Source organism: Anopheles aquasalis, chromosome 2, assembly GCF_943734665.1.
Source record: "Anopheles aquasalis chromosome 2, idAnoAquaMG_Q_19, whole genome shotgun sequence".
Classification (NCBI taxonomy): domain Eukaryota; kingdom Metazoa; phylum Arthropoda; class Insecta; order Diptera; family Culicidae; genus Anopheles; species Anopheles aquasalis.
The window spans coordinates 67,563,147-67,578,146 of NC_064877.1; the positions used below are offsets into that span (position 1 = coordinate 67,563,147).

Here is a 15,000-nt window from a genome sequence, read left to right on the forward strand (position 1 = left end):
TCACTCGGGGCCGGTCTGTGCCGGTGTCGTTGGGCAGAAGATGCCGCATTATTGTCTGTTCGGTGACACGGTGAACACGGCTTCACGCATGGAATCAACGGGATATCGTAAGTGTTGCCGAGGTAATGGGAATGGGCCGATGTAGCTAAGTTGAGTTCTTTTGCGGGTTTTTAGCTTTGAAAATTCACGTCTCAGATGCCGCCAAACAGATCCTCGATAAGTTTGGAACGTTCCGCATGGAGCTGCGCGGTGATGTGGAGCTGAAGGGTAAAGGTATTGTCACGACCTTTTGGCTGCTCGAGTGTTCAGAACCGGATCCACGGTAAGCGCATACGCGCCACATTCACGACTTAAAAAAAAACGAAAAAGATTCACTAATGCTTACGATTCCGTTTTCCGCCAGACCACCGACGCCGATGAAAAACTACAACGAGAGCGAAGTACCGTTCCCGATACTGTTTCCCGCCATCGGGAAGTAGTCAGTGCCCTTGTCGATGTCGATTGTTGCAAACTCAGTGTCTTTCGCTTTTCGTATAGAAATCGTAGCTTTTTGCGGGGGGGAGGCATCCACGTATAGTGTCCCCGCCGAGTGTCCCGGGGACCGGTCAATCAACCACTGTGTCAATTGCAAGAGTCCAGTAGCACAAATCGATGTACGAATATTGTAGCCTTTACTGTAATGTTACCACACACGGAACACCATCGCATTCCCGGAGAACAAACACGGCGCCGATGGCTGAGCGGAGGAACGGGAACCAATGGGACCCTGACAGACCAACCAGATGTTTAGATGTATTTTGCTGTAAAACGTGGGAAAATAGAGAAAAGGCGCTTTGGTACAGTGCACAACGTAAATGATTGGACGGTGCCAATATTCATTTTATCGGAAGACGATATATCACATTCCATTCCACACAAACAAACTCCTCCTTTATTAATGTGTCCTTCTTTTAAATTAGTTTTCCTAAAATTTACTTACAAAAGTGCGTTTTTATTCAACCTTGTTTTACTTCGTTAATGTTGATCATTCATTCAAGTCACGTTCTAGTCAGATCAAGTCATTCAAGTGAATACCTGATATCGGTCTTATCTTTACGACCACGGTCACCTGTAGCTTATTAATTAATGTTTATTTTTATCATTCGTTTGTGTTATTGTCAACAAATTTAATTTCATAATGGTTACGTTATCTCAAGGTATTAGAACGCATTGGAATTGAATTGAGAAAAACGTGAATCAATTGAAGATTCTAGGATGTTCTAAACTTTTAATAGGCGTTCTCAATAGGCCCAAAAAACTGGTGATCATCTTTGGTTGCACTTGTTTTAAAAGCCTGCTGCTGCTTTCGTCTTGCCAAAGTAAACGTTTAAATTGTTGAGAGTGAATCAAACAGCGAATCGTGCAAGGTTCCGGCCGTTTATGTGGTTCTTTTAACGACCGATATTGTGCGCAAATGGTTTCTCAGAGTGCCAATTCGTGTCTGACCAGAGAACTCGCGTGATCAAAATCTAAAATGTAGAAAATTTGCTTGTGACAACGTTTTTCGTAGAGCCAATCATGATGTTTCTTTTCCTTCTGGATTGGAGTAGAGGGATTGAAATAAGAATCGCAATGTGCCATCGAGAGTTGCTGTACAGAAAACTACTGCTTCTGAAATTTGCATCGAATGTAGCATTGTCATTTCGTAACCATTCCAAAATTTAGTTTACTTATCATGAAACGCTTAGCACGAAGGCATTTAAAGCAAAAATATTGTCACAATCGCAGAACGATCCACGTACGAATAAACTCAGTTAACATGCGGTTATAGCTAGTTTTTGGCTTGGATGTGGGAAATTTAATTGCTTGGAAAAAGGTGTCTTATAATTAGATTCGTGTTTAGAATGATGCTGCACGTTGCTCAAAAACACACAAGAACAGACATGGATAGCGTTGGGAATAGCGCCTCCACCGAACACCATGCGCCTCCATCGAGCAATGCGCCTCCATTATGCAATTCGTGCTTCACTGTTTCCATGGAAATAACTAAATTTCCAAAAGAAATACCACACAAAGAAACCATACGCGTCACCCTACCTAAACTTATCACAAATCTGCCCTTCCCACTGCTCCACCAAACACCACCGACAGTGAAACCACCGACTGGTGCGTCTGTTTACATTCAACAAATACGCAGCTCGCCACTTACTGCCGAGCACGAGGATGTGTTTGTAGTGTGGCGGCTATGTGATTTTCCTGCACCAAGCCTGCCACGGCTACCAGGCAGACAAAAAACCGCATGGTCCCGTGGTCCACGTTGGCTCCGCGAAAAGGCAGAAACCGCGAGTGCCACGAAACGCCTCAGTTCGGCTCGGCTCGGCTCGGCTCGATGCTCTCTGTTTACAAACTCACTCACGGTCAACAACATTTCCTTTTCCTAAAAAATGTGAGAGAGAGAGTGAGTGACTCGTTGCGTGCTCCCTACGCGGTGCACTCATCACTAACCGCAATCACTTCCGAGGGGACTCTTGGTGCCATCAGTTGCCTCTCGACATTCGACGCGTGCAGATCGCGTTACGATTTCGCATTTCCCTCGAGACAGTGCGAGACATCAAAAGCGCCTAATGGTGGTCGCAGTGGAGCAGTTGGATTAGCGAGCTGTTGAAGTGGAGTGCGCCCGTTCTCTCTCGCTCTCGGGATCTACTCCGGTGCCACTAATTTTCAAAAGCACTTCACTCACTCCTCAGCTTCGCCACACTAATGGTCCCCGTGTGTTGCTCTGTGAGTGTCTCTGGTGGGGTTGACGGGTGGTGGTGCTGTGCCTGACAGTGCGTGTGCTCTCCCGTTGAAGTCCACTGCAGTGCACCCGTCTAGTGGCCTGCAGTTGGCCTGCTGCAGAAACCCAGCAACCCAGCGGGCACTGCAATTGACGGTGTGCATTCGCTCCGCTCTGTGTGTCCTTGATTCAGTCGCCTAGTTACCGTTGTGAGGATGAAGCGGATCCAGCGTATGTCGTGCAAGGTGCCACTGGTTCTGTGTTGTTACTGGATGTGACCGAATGAATGAATCAAAAATATTAATCTTCGAGGCAGAAAGGAAAGCATCCAGCAGCACTCTACTTCCTGCTCGAAGTGTCATGTTTCAGCTGCTGCCTGGTGCTTCGCTACCCTTCCCACTCCAGTATCCGCTCGGTATGCTGCAGAAGTCCTCGGACGGAACCCACACGGGGCACAAAAATTGCGGCCACGCGTGAAGGGGAGAAATTCGATTATCATGTGAAAACGCACCACCGACGGACCCCGGAAGTGCTCGGTCGGTGCTGGTGCTTGGTGCCGCTTCGGATGCCCGGATACAGGCTGTGATAAAAGCAAACTAACCGACCCGAAACCGGGGGTGTGAAAAAAGGACATCTGCTCGGTTCACTTTCGTTCCCCGTTCCCCGCTTCCCAGTGCGGCATTAAAATAAACTCGCACACGCTCGTGTGCTCGTGTATGTGTGCATTTGGTGACCCAAGAAAAAAGAAAAGTGGTGAAGAGGGGATGAAACCAGCTCAGCATGGAAGTGGTGAGATTGCTAATCATGAGTTTATGATCACGCGGTGTCCCCTGGTTGGCCTTCGGGAGGCATCTGGTGCAGTCCTTTGTCCTAGTACGGTCCCAGTGTGCGCGTAAAAATCCAGTGTCCCCTGTGAGTGTGTTGGTCACGTGTGCAACCTTCCCGGCCCGGCGCGGTGGCCAATCCATTGTGCCAATGAAAGCGACCAAAATGCGCATGAAGTACGGGAAGCTGTTCATTTTCTTTATGATTTGCTTCAATCTGATCGTGTTCTACTACTCGTGGAAGTACTTCCTCACCAGTGGCCACTATCTGGCGGAATCGTTGAGCCCGTCCGGTGGACGGAACCACGCACCGGTGAGCCTGTTGCGACCGGAACCGGTACCGCTGGTGAGCTACGAGAGCTCGTACCGGATCGGTGATCCCGGTGGTGCCACCTTCAACCGATTGCGTCTCGCTCAACCGTCCAGTGATCCGGTGGATGGCCCTGGTCAACGGTTTGCTAGCCAGCGGGATCGGGTGCAGGTAACGAACGGGTATCTGCGCCGCAGTGTCACGTTTGTGTTTCGTGATTTCTACGACTTCGACAACGATCTGCTCCAGTCGATCGGTAGCGTGACGAGTTTAATTCCGAACGTTAACGTGATGGTGATTGCACCGGAGCTTCCCTATCCACCGCTTGACATCTTCAATCCAGCGTTGCAACCAACTCCAGCGCCAGCCGGTAAAGGATCGGCAACATCACAATCCCGGCAGCGGAACCACAGCGTACCGAGCACAAACGGCAGCTGGTTCGCGGAGAACAGTAACGTGCGCTTCTTTAGCCTCGGGTACGATGTGACCAAATCGCTCCGTGACACGTTCCCGATGCTACACGTTACCACCCGGTACGTGCTGTTCATGCCGGACAGTGTCCGGTTGACCGGGAGGGCGCTACTGTCCCGGGCACTGCGCGAAATCGATACACCGTCCGGTGAGGAGCTGCTGTTGCAGCAACATCAGCATCTGCTGCTGCGCCAAAATCAGCAACATTTGCGTCAGCAGCAGCAGCAGCAGCAGGAACAGGATCGCCATCAACAACAACAGCAACAGCAGCAGCAGCTGTTCGATCTGAATCGCAAACCGGAACGGCGCATCATTGCGATTCCGTTCGCCTCGAACCAACGGAATGCCGCCAACTGTGTCCAGCTGCAGCTCGATCTGCCGAACTGGACGCTCGAGTATGTCACCGGTAACGACACGGAGAGCTGCGATATGGTAATTGAATTAATTAATCAACGCCCGAATGCCAGCCTTCCATATTCCGTGCCATTTGCTGCCCTTTCTACGGGGCAGATCATTATGCTCGTCACATAAACGCCACGAATACTGGTCGTGCTGCGCATCGGTAATCGTGGATCGGAAGTCCCGTTTCGGCAAAAAAAAATGCGCCCCGGAATCATGATGATGATGATGACGATGATGATGGTCACAAATCCCCAATCGTACTCTCTCTCTTTCTCTCTCGGGGGCATATTCAATCATATTTTGTCGGCCGCGGCTATCGGCTTGAAATCAATCAAACCGCCACGAACGCATGGCATAAAACGGGGAGCAGGGAGAGAAGAGGACCACAAGGACATAAAATCATATCTCTACTGAGGTCTGATTCCGGGGGGGTTTTGGGTGGTATTTCTTCCCTTTTTTTCCCTACCACGCGATGGCATATGCTGCCGGTGCGGTCGACCATTCAGTGACAGCGCCATCCGTGGTACGGCAAATCATTAGCGAATAGTCCATATGGCATATCGTATTGTGTTGGACCGTTCCATTTAGGTCACGTGGTCGCGTCGTGTTATTGATGGAATATGTAACGCGCTCGCCCGCAGCTCTGGTCTATTGTGCCTTCATAAAGCATATTGCGTCCATCTATTGCTGCTATTGACAGTGACAAAGCCATGCATGCAACCCACAGCGGATGAGGATAAACCAATTGAACGCTTTCGTACAGTAAATACAGAAGTAGATTACATTGGAACTTTCACCAACTGTTCCTGATGCTACTTAACGTTTTCGTATAGAAATTGATTAGCGACAGTAGCAATTTTTGGTTTATAAGCTATGTTTTTTGTGGGTATTTTTTTAACGTTAGATAAAATAAGTTTTTCTTCTTTAGTCAAGAGGGATGAACAATCCAGAAAATGTATGAACCCTTATTAAGCAATCGTATATTTGAGTATTAAGGGTTATTGGTACTCACATCAAGCAGCTTTTTTATCAAAAGTCACATTTAAACTTAATCAAATACTAATAATAATCATACGGCACCCATCTTTACTTAAAAATGTGATTGCCCCCATTTAACTTAAAAATGTGATTGTTTCCAATTATTTTTGCATGTTATTTTTTTATGCAATATTATGTTTCCATCCATTTGTCATATCGAACATAATTTTGTTTCTAGAATCAGAGTTTGTATCTTGCACATCTTGATAAATAGAACATCGTGTTGATAAATAATATCAACAACTATATTTTATTTCCTGCTAGCATTTAATTGCGGAAGAGTACGAAATGCGGCTATTCGTAGAATGCGACTTTTAAAGCAGCATTCCAAATGATTTGCTACAAGAACCGTGTTGGTAGGAAGACAGACAAAAGTACACTCACAAATTTTACTACATTTTGTATAAGTTCGAATACCCAGGAGCACTACAGGCGACTCTTTCGTTAATCTGCAGTTTGTATTAAATTGTAATCTTCATCTAACAACCTTCAAAGCGGTAAAAGCGATCGCCAAACGATCTGAATGAATGCCTTTTCATGAGCAAACCATTCATCGCAACGCACCTTTTCCTCCACTGTATCGCTTCAAACGAATTCGGAAAGCGCCTTAGCAGCTGGAAACAATTTTATCCGGAAAAATGAAGATACAATCCCCCCGAGAGATACCCCGACAATAAAGCAATCCCAAAGAAAGCGAAGCGACTCGCTCTATTCACTATTTGGTGCAGCATCGTGCATTGGTTGGCCGGAATAGAGAAAGAGAGAGAGAGAGAAAAGTCTCCTCGTCCACCTGCCAGTGACAGATACACACCGCGTCACCGTCAATCCGGGTGGACAGCTGCGACATCTTTCGGTGCTGGTGCATCGTCCTACCGCTCTTCCTTGGATCGCTGCCAGCACTGCAGCTGTCCACAGCGGCACAGCGTTCCGCTCGAAAGCACTGCTACCTCTGCACTGCGCTTACTCTGGAACTCCTTTTTATTTTTTGCTATTTGCTCTCGTGATAGCTGCCGGCTTGATAACTTCATGAGCGGACGCCGCATCGCGGATCCACCGAAAACTTTATCCAAGCAGGAAATCTTCATTTTCTCAACCGATTCCGATCGGACTCGCACTCGCTGCACGACTGGAAAATTGGCAAGAAAGAGGAATATTAAAGCAAACCGAGCAAATGCGCTTCGTCGTCAAGACAATTACTAATCGAGCTGTGTGTTCTAGGCACTTTACCGATCAAACTCCGGAACTATCCACCATGTTAGCATTCCACGTATACACTCGTACTCGCCCGCGCACACAATGGCCAATTTTATAGCACTTAATTCCTCACCTTGGTCCTTTCTCTATGGCGCACTCTATCTTTGCTCCTTCATCCCCATACCCGGTCGAGAGTGGCGCAATAAAATATGCAGCAACTTTTATGTCACTCCTCGTGCTCCCTTGGACGACGTCCTGCTGCACAAGCAAGGAGGCAATCAGGAAGCTTCGCTGGTAGTGATGCTGGTGTCTATGGTTGTGCGCACTGTACCTTACCTTCCTTCATGCCCAAACCGTCGACGTGAGCATTGCGGTATCGGACTTGTAATCGTGTACTCCCGGTGTGTGTGCGCTGGGTTCTGGTTTTATCGTGATTTGTTTGCAGTTCAAGCAGAAGCACGCCATCCTGGTCGAGACGGAGCTGCTGAAGGAGATGCCGGACGCCCTGGCTGCCCCCTTTCCGGATGTGTTCTACCTGCAGGCCAAGCTGGCAGGCGTTAAGGTAAGCTCAGGTCATGCCGTTTGCCGAGAAAATGATTTACTTTCCTCCACATTCCTTCCTTCCGTTCGCACATTGGATTGCTTTCCCTTGTTGTCGAAAGGAGAGAAACATTTCCAGCAACACAATCACAGCGTGTGCTCACTTCCGATTTGTACTTACACCTCTCCCCGGTGCTACTGATGATTGGCATTGGCTTTCTCAAAACCGTAGTGTCGCCAGTTGGTCTACTACCCCCTCCGGTCCCCCCGGAAACGTCAGATCGCCGGCTAACAGGTAACGAGTCCCACTGGAGCTGTACCAGAGTAATGGGCTCGGTTCCCAGGGTTTCGTTTTCGATTTTCGTTGCCCCCTCGGTTGTGCTGGGTTGGTTTGGTCTCCGAACCGATTAAAGGTTGCGTCGTCCCCCGGCTCTGTCAGGTTGGTTCTTGCGACCAATTTATTGTCGCCACCATCACCACCACCGAAAGGAGAACGCTGCCGATTGGCCAACGCCGTTTATCACAATCTCGGTGAGAAGCCGACTCTCGACGGCTTTCACGACGCATCTATTCCCCTGCAACCACCGACATCCGGTAAGCTTCATAACAACGTTTTCTACGGTACCAGGTGGTGGTGTGGGTTGGCGGATGTCACGCCAAGCTTAGCCAGGAGGATGGATACAGTCGCTTGGCGCCCCGTCGTCCCCTTCACTGAACACTTCATCTTTTCGTCCTTGCGCATCCTTTCGGTGGTTTCTGCGAATAGTAATGCCACCGCATGCGTGGTTCTTTGTCGTGCGTGGCCCATACCTGGCGTTGCTCGTCGCCGTACCCTGTGATCGGGGTCATGTGATGAATTTTAAAGCCCTCGCGTCACGATGCTTTTCGGTGAAACGGCGTTCCCCACACTCAGAGGATGAACAGCTAAACATCAAGCTTCGAATGGAGATCGCGGACAACCGGGACGCACTCCCCCCGGGAATGCTCTTCCGGTTCCGGTTGCCATTCCTTCATCGGGTGCTGAGCTTTAATGGAAAGAAAATGGTGGCCACCGAATGCCCCCACCGTTGGTCTTTTGGGTTTTGTTTCGTTTCATTCCACACTCATCTTTGATTTGGGGCCGACCCGGCGATTCGATAACGTACGGTGGTGAACTGGTGGTCCCACCAACTTTTACGTGACCTGATTTTTAGGTTGCTTTTTAAGAGGTAGTGGGGGTTGAGGATGAAGGTCCTCCACTTCCAGCCCCCAAAAAAAAGGGTGGAAAACCTTCGAAAAGTCCACTTTTTCCCGCTTCAACGCACAGGTAAGAGTTTCGGTCGGTTGTTTGGGGGCTGACAAGGGAACCAGAGAGAGGTAATCGACGACATTCGACGACCAAATACCAAATTCCCGTGAGGTCGACGGCTTTTCGTTTCTCTTTTTTCGATTCAAAGGGTATTTCGGATGGCTTCTTGTCCACTGTGTGCGGCTTCTTGCACACCGGACCGGTGTGCTGCTAGACGTTCGATAAATTTGATTTCTGGCCGACCAAATCGTTTCCACACATCGGTCTGGGAGTGCGCGAGCGGAAATTGGGGAGTTCTTTAAGGATTTCCGTTTCTTTTTTTGTTGGCCAGGTCTGCTGGCCAAGTTAGGTCTCCCCAAAAATGGGTTATTGTGAGCGTCGGACGAATTCCGGAACAGTGGCCAGGCCGGTGTATTGTGACCATTTCTGTCGTTCGCCGGACATTACCAAATTCTAGATTTTTTTTAGTATGATCATCTTACAACGTTAATACATGCTTCATGTGCGGCGTATTGTAGACGAGAGGATTATTTCGTATCGCTTCTTTCCATCGCTAGGGACACAGCAACAGGGCTTCCGTTCGACATCCTTTTTTGATGGATTAAACTCGGAATGGATTCGAATCCCCAAGAATCGATTTGATTCTTTCGAAGCTTTTCTATTGCTCCGTTTTTGTGGAGCAGGTGTTCAAAGAACGACACTTGTCAGGTAATATTTGTCGTCATAGCCAATCTACCCTCGAGATTGCCAGTATTGAAAATCATAAGGATGTTCTAAAAGGAGTATCTAGGGTTTCACAATGATTGAAATATTTTTGCTATTACTGAAGATTCTGGTTATTTTTAAAATAGCATTCAAACACAGTAATCGAACTGAGGGAATATTGTTTCAAAACTGTTTTAAAAATTTAACATGATATGGTAGTTAGTTCCAAAACCAAAGGTATTCACGCGTTACTAACGGAATACTTTCATACACAGTTAATTCATTTTAATCATAAGCATTTTTGATTATACTATCAAATCAATTGGTATATGATTGTCTTGACGGAAACATTGGTTTCATAATATTAAATGCAATTTTTGTTCTCTCCTTTTGCTCTTAACTCTTTTTTAACCTTATGTTTATCCAATTTTTCTCCAGTTTTTAGTCTACAAGCGTATCGTATTTTACTAATGTGTTGAAACCATTTATTTACTTTTCCTCCCAATCGGCATATTGAATCATTTTACTTGCATTCCATACTTCATTTTTCATGACATGGCAGTCCTTAAAAACCTCCCGAAAAGAGAGATGATTCACCTCCCCCAAGATGAATCCAAGTACCATTTCCAGGATATTCGAATCGGTTTCAGAGAGAACCAAAGAAATGGCCAAACATCGCGGTAATGCGCGATTCCGGAATGGTGACGATGAAGCATGATTTACGACGCGTTAGCCCCGCCAAAAATACCGGGAATACACCGTCAAGAAGTCAAGTGAACCAATTTCTGATCTTCAAAGTTACACATCATCATCATCATCATCAGCAGCAGAAGCAGCAGCAGCATCATCATCTTTGCTATCACCGTGACAGCAGCCGGAGCTACGGTGCCGCACGCACGACTAACCAAACGTCAAGCTATCAAGTGCTAAACTCCAACAGTCCAACTTTAAGGACGACGCATCCCACCCCAACCCGCTTCTAATGCCTGTCCAAATACAACTTACGCACTTGTACCACGATTACACGACGCCAACGTGACAGGCGGAGGCACAAGCATCCACCTTCGACCTTCCCAGTGCTCCACTTTCCCCCCCCCCCCCCCCCCCCAAGGCGGCCGGCTCAGTGGCGCGTCCTTCGAGAAGCTCCCAAAAACCTGCCTCCCAGTCAGCCAGCCAGCCAGCCAGCCAGCCGGGGCCCGGTATTATGAAGATAAATATTTGAGTTTTACGATGTCAGCACCGGCGCTCCGCTAACCGGCGGCCACCACCGATCCAGTGCGACCTTGTCGATTCCGCGAACGAACGAGCCCGCACTTTACGGAGTTATTTCTGATTTTCCCTTCCGCCGGCCTATTTATGTACTGGAAATACATTACATCGCGGCAGGCGAGCGAAGGACCTTGGTATGGACGGAATGGAATGGAACCGAATGGAATGAAATGGAAAGAACAACAAAAACCACTAGCACAGCATCACAGCACAGCATCGTCTGCTTACTTTAAGCCCTGGCCAAGCCTCTTGGAAAAACGGAAACGAAAAAACAAAACAGGAAAAACCCGTCTCTAGAGAGCATACGGTCGAGGGGGACCGGGCTAATGGTACGCAATGTGAGAGGATAATGCCGAGTCAGTCCGCCGAAACGGCCGAGGGTAAACACACGGTGTTTTTGCCAAACAATTGTTAATGAAAAAACCGCTCAACCGAATACCGTGGCTGGCTGGCTGGCTGTCCTCTCCCCCTCTCTCTCTCTCTAACGAAGCTGGCCACCGAATGGTGGTAGGCCCGTTTGGCCATTTCGTTTGTGCCGAGCCGCGTGCCTTCAGTGAGTAATGAGACTTTGCTTTAAAGATTCGTTTCAATTCACCATAATCCTTGGCCCCGGACACTCGTTCGTTAGCAAGCAGCAAGTAGCGAGCAGCAGCAGCAGCGTCCTTTGCTACGCAAGCAACTTCAAGATTATGCTTACTCAACGGAACCGTAAGCACTGGTACGCACGAAATAACAATTGTTCCTGGCGTCCCGACCTGGCGTCGGGGGGCTCGAAAACCGAACCCAAACTTTAATGGCGATTACAGTCGTGCCCCCCGCCCGCGCCGCTCCAGACTGAAGGACCACCAACGGATGGAAGTTTTTCGAGAATTTAATTTCACTAACGACCGCTTTGTTTCATCGTTCACGGGGGAGTTGGTGTGGGGAGAATGGGGAGCAGCCAGTAAGTGTCTCAGACTTAACTGCTTTCTTCCATTTTTCCCACTTCCCTGACTGACTTCGAGTGACTTGAACCACGCGCACACACATGTATTGCGCGTACCTCCTGCACTGGAGGATGCACGCATGTGGATGTGGGAGGTCCTTGAAATTGAATTGCAAATGCCCACCCCATTGAGGGCGTAAGAAAAGCTTCGTTCGCTGCGGAGCCGGTGAATCATTTGCTCTATGTAAATCAAGCAATTTAGCGGTAATGGCTAGCGAGTGAGCCGCTGTGTTGGGCTCAAAAATGGGGTCAAGTGTAGAAGTTGTGGCTCCGAGACTCCCGGTGGATGCTCTCGCCAGATCCACTTGCCAGAGAACGCCACACAACGATAACAAACAACGAAGCGTGTAAGATGAATGGTTATGTTGGGAAATTTTTGGGAAAATTTGAATTTTATTATCCATCCCATTATCCCATACCTTGCATTCCATTGGCAGAGAAAGTGCTGTAGATATGATATGAGCGAGAGGAAAAAGAAACTGTATGAACAATTTTGAGATGGGATCAACGAAAGCTCTTAAAAATCTGGTGTTTAGTGAAACAGTTTCATTAAAGATAATTGTATCTTTGACAGGGAACAATAGTTTCATTTTCAAACGAATTTTTAATTGTTATGCGAAAGATCTTTGATGACTTCTTTGAAGTATTTTTATAAATAAACTCTTAATAATAAATTCAACAAAGAAATCCTCCTTCTAAGCACCTCAGCCACTGCAACAATCGAGCATTCAACAAGCTGTGCAGCAATTCTCATGACGAGTGGATGAGCAATGGAACCATCAAGCACCTGATTAGACGCTGCTGATTGGCAACACGAATATGTGCCATAATCACTCACAATGCTACACCAGAATTGAGTGATATTTCAAAGCGAGCGAATTGGTTCCGTATGCAGGACGGAATGCTTGCTGAAACAGATTAGTGCGAACCATCATCGCATCCATCCATTAGCCCCTTTGAATGACAATAATCAACCTCATGCATTGGGGCTGCTCTCCAGTGGTATCTACTGCACTTATCAGAGGGCAAAGAGCATGAAGTGCAGTCGAAATGTTCGATAGGAATTCCACAAGTGCATTCTTGCAAGTCATTGCTAGTCTATTTCGCCTTCTATCGACGGTATGCGTCGTTCAAAACATGAAAGAACATAAAATGAAGTTCCTGATGAATGGCATTTCTATTTTTTTTTGCTCATTCTGAATAAGCATTCCTGTTGTTGTGTTGCAAAATGTAAACTGTAGTTGCACTTTTACAAATAGGTTCCCAAACGGATTTTCTACAAACTGAAGATCAGCAATCAAGCTCTGATTTTTTTAGTTGTAGTATGAAATGTAACAAACGAATTTTACGGGTGTTTTTTTATTATATAACCGCAGTAAAGATATTTTCAGTAAAAGTTTCTTTTGTAATTAAATAGTTGATTTCATCAAATGCTTTTCTTCGATTGTTTTTCTAACGAGAACTCCCATAATTTCAAAGCAGCTCCTTCAACTGTTCACCAAGAAAGGCCCCAACGTTCAAATGTGACTGAACCATTTGCAAAAGGTTTTAGGTTGATTAATGTTCGTTCTTACTACCCTCTCATAACTACATCATCATCATCATCATTGTGCTTTGCTTTTAGATCCTTTTTAATTACGGTACAGCATTCCAACCCCAAAAACGTACCTAATCAATTTTCCGACTCCAACAACTAATCACTCTGATGTCCATCGGGTCACACTGTGGGTCGCACTGCCAGTATCCGCAGTATTCCAACCAACCACCACTCCTCGTGAACCCCAAAATCATTAGTCGTCTCTATGCCAGCGTGCTACAAAGTCCGCTTCCAGAGTCCGAGAACCACATTAGAAGTTATGTGAAAACTAATTCTTTCCCTCCAAACCGTAATAATGTTATGAATTTATAATCAACATTTTCCCTCAGCAACCCCGCCGGCTGTGGCCAAAATGAAAGCATTTTTGCCTAGAACGTATTTGCGTGCCGGTGCGGGTGATGGAATGGAAATTGCCACCGAAAAAGGATCGGTTCGACCCGGCCGAATGGAAGCAATTTGTATTGATGCCCCCGGAAGCGACGAAACATGTTCGTCTGGCGTTCGTTCCATTTCCTTTCTTTGGTCCACAGTTCGAGCCACGCACCCACACCAGTCATTGGAGCAAGCCTTCAATTTCCCTCTTTCCACCCAAACAACAACAACAAAAAACCACTTGCTTTCACTCAGCAGGATCGTGTTCGTCTATTCGTTCGCTGGCTACGCGGTGGCTGGCTGGCTGGCTAGTGTTTCACAAACTGCAACGGCGGTCCCACTCCCCCACCCATATGCGGTCCCATAATTTGCCTTCTCCGAGTCGGCATTTTTTGGGCACCGAAACCGTGGAGAACCGATTCTGTCTGATCGAAGCACTGTTTCGGGCCTGGGAAGCGGTGCAAAAGACGGCCAAGACCAGGCCAGCAGGCCAACCGGCTGGCACCATCGTTCGAATATTGCTTCCGGAATGGAAATGAGATTGTTTGGTTTGGTTCTCTCTATCATCCTTCTCCTATCGTGCATCCTTTCAACTGCCGGCTACCGGTGTGGCATTTCATTCCGGTGCCGGTAACAGGCAAACGGTTCCCCACAAAAAAAAACCCGCCACTCGCTTTCGTATATTGCAATCACTTCACTCACCTTCACTCACCCGCCACATCTCCTTCCTCGTTTCTCTCTTTGCATCTTTCTCCGAAACGGGCAGAAAGTGCTACTGAACGCGCCGCTGCAGGATGGCAGAAAGCTGTTCACGTCGTACCACACGAAAACGAAGCGCCGGAACCAGCGCAAGGAACAATTCAAGGCCCTGTACCGGCGCCTGCAGGTGAAGAAGGTGATCCGGAAGAACTATCTGTACGATAAATCGAACCGCGGCACGGGCCCCGGATCCATCGGAGGTACCGGTCCGTTGGCCGGCGGTGGACCGGGCGGGATGGCGGGCGGTCGTCGAAAATACATCAAGAGCTACGAGCACAACAACCAAACCATCTCGCTGCTAACGGAGATAACGTTCTATGGGTGCGAGAAGCAGACGAAGAGCTGCATCGGACAGGTGCACAATGGCCGCCCGTTCTATCGATATCTCGGGCGCCATACGCCACCGTGCTGCATGGAGAAGCTGAAAGCCACCTTTCGCCACGTGGTGGACGAGTTCGAGAACGTTGGCATTCGGTACTGGTTGGATAACT

General features: G+C 47.7%; 2 protein-coding genes across 2 annotated transcripts in view; both read left to right on the forward strand.

Annotated features, from left to right (window-relative positions):
• Positions 1-745, forward strand: part of LOC126568916 (atrial natriuretic peptide receptor 1) — a 14,093-nt gene extending 13,348 nt beyond the window's left edge. The window contains exons 13-15 of the mRNA XM_050225608.1: positions 1-107; positions 175-322; positions 404-745. The exon at positions 1-107 is cut by the window's left edge and continues 507 nt beyond it. Coding sequence (XP_050081565.1) covers positions 1-107; positions 175-322; positions 404-479 — 331 coding nt within the window. The 3' untranslated portion in view covers positions 480-745. The remainder of the gene's footprint in view (positions 108-174; positions 323-403) is intronic.
• Positions 746-3,521: 2,776 nt separating this feature from the next.
• The window catches only part of LOC126581755 (ribitol 5-phosphate transferase FKRP), a 12,219-nt gene continuing 740 nt past the window's right edge, over positions 3,522-15,000 (forward strand). The window contains exons 1-3 of the mRNA XM_050245631.1: positions 3,522-4,792; positions 7,440-7,556; positions 14,517-15,000. The exon at positions 14,517-15,000 is cut by the window's right edge and continues 740 nt beyond it. Coding sequence (XP_050101588.1) covers positions 3,731-4,792; positions 7,440-7,556; positions 14,517-15,000 — 1,663 coding nt within the window. The 5' untranslated portion in view covers positions 3,522-3,730. The remainder of the gene's footprint in view (positions 4,793-7,439; positions 7,557-14,516) is intronic.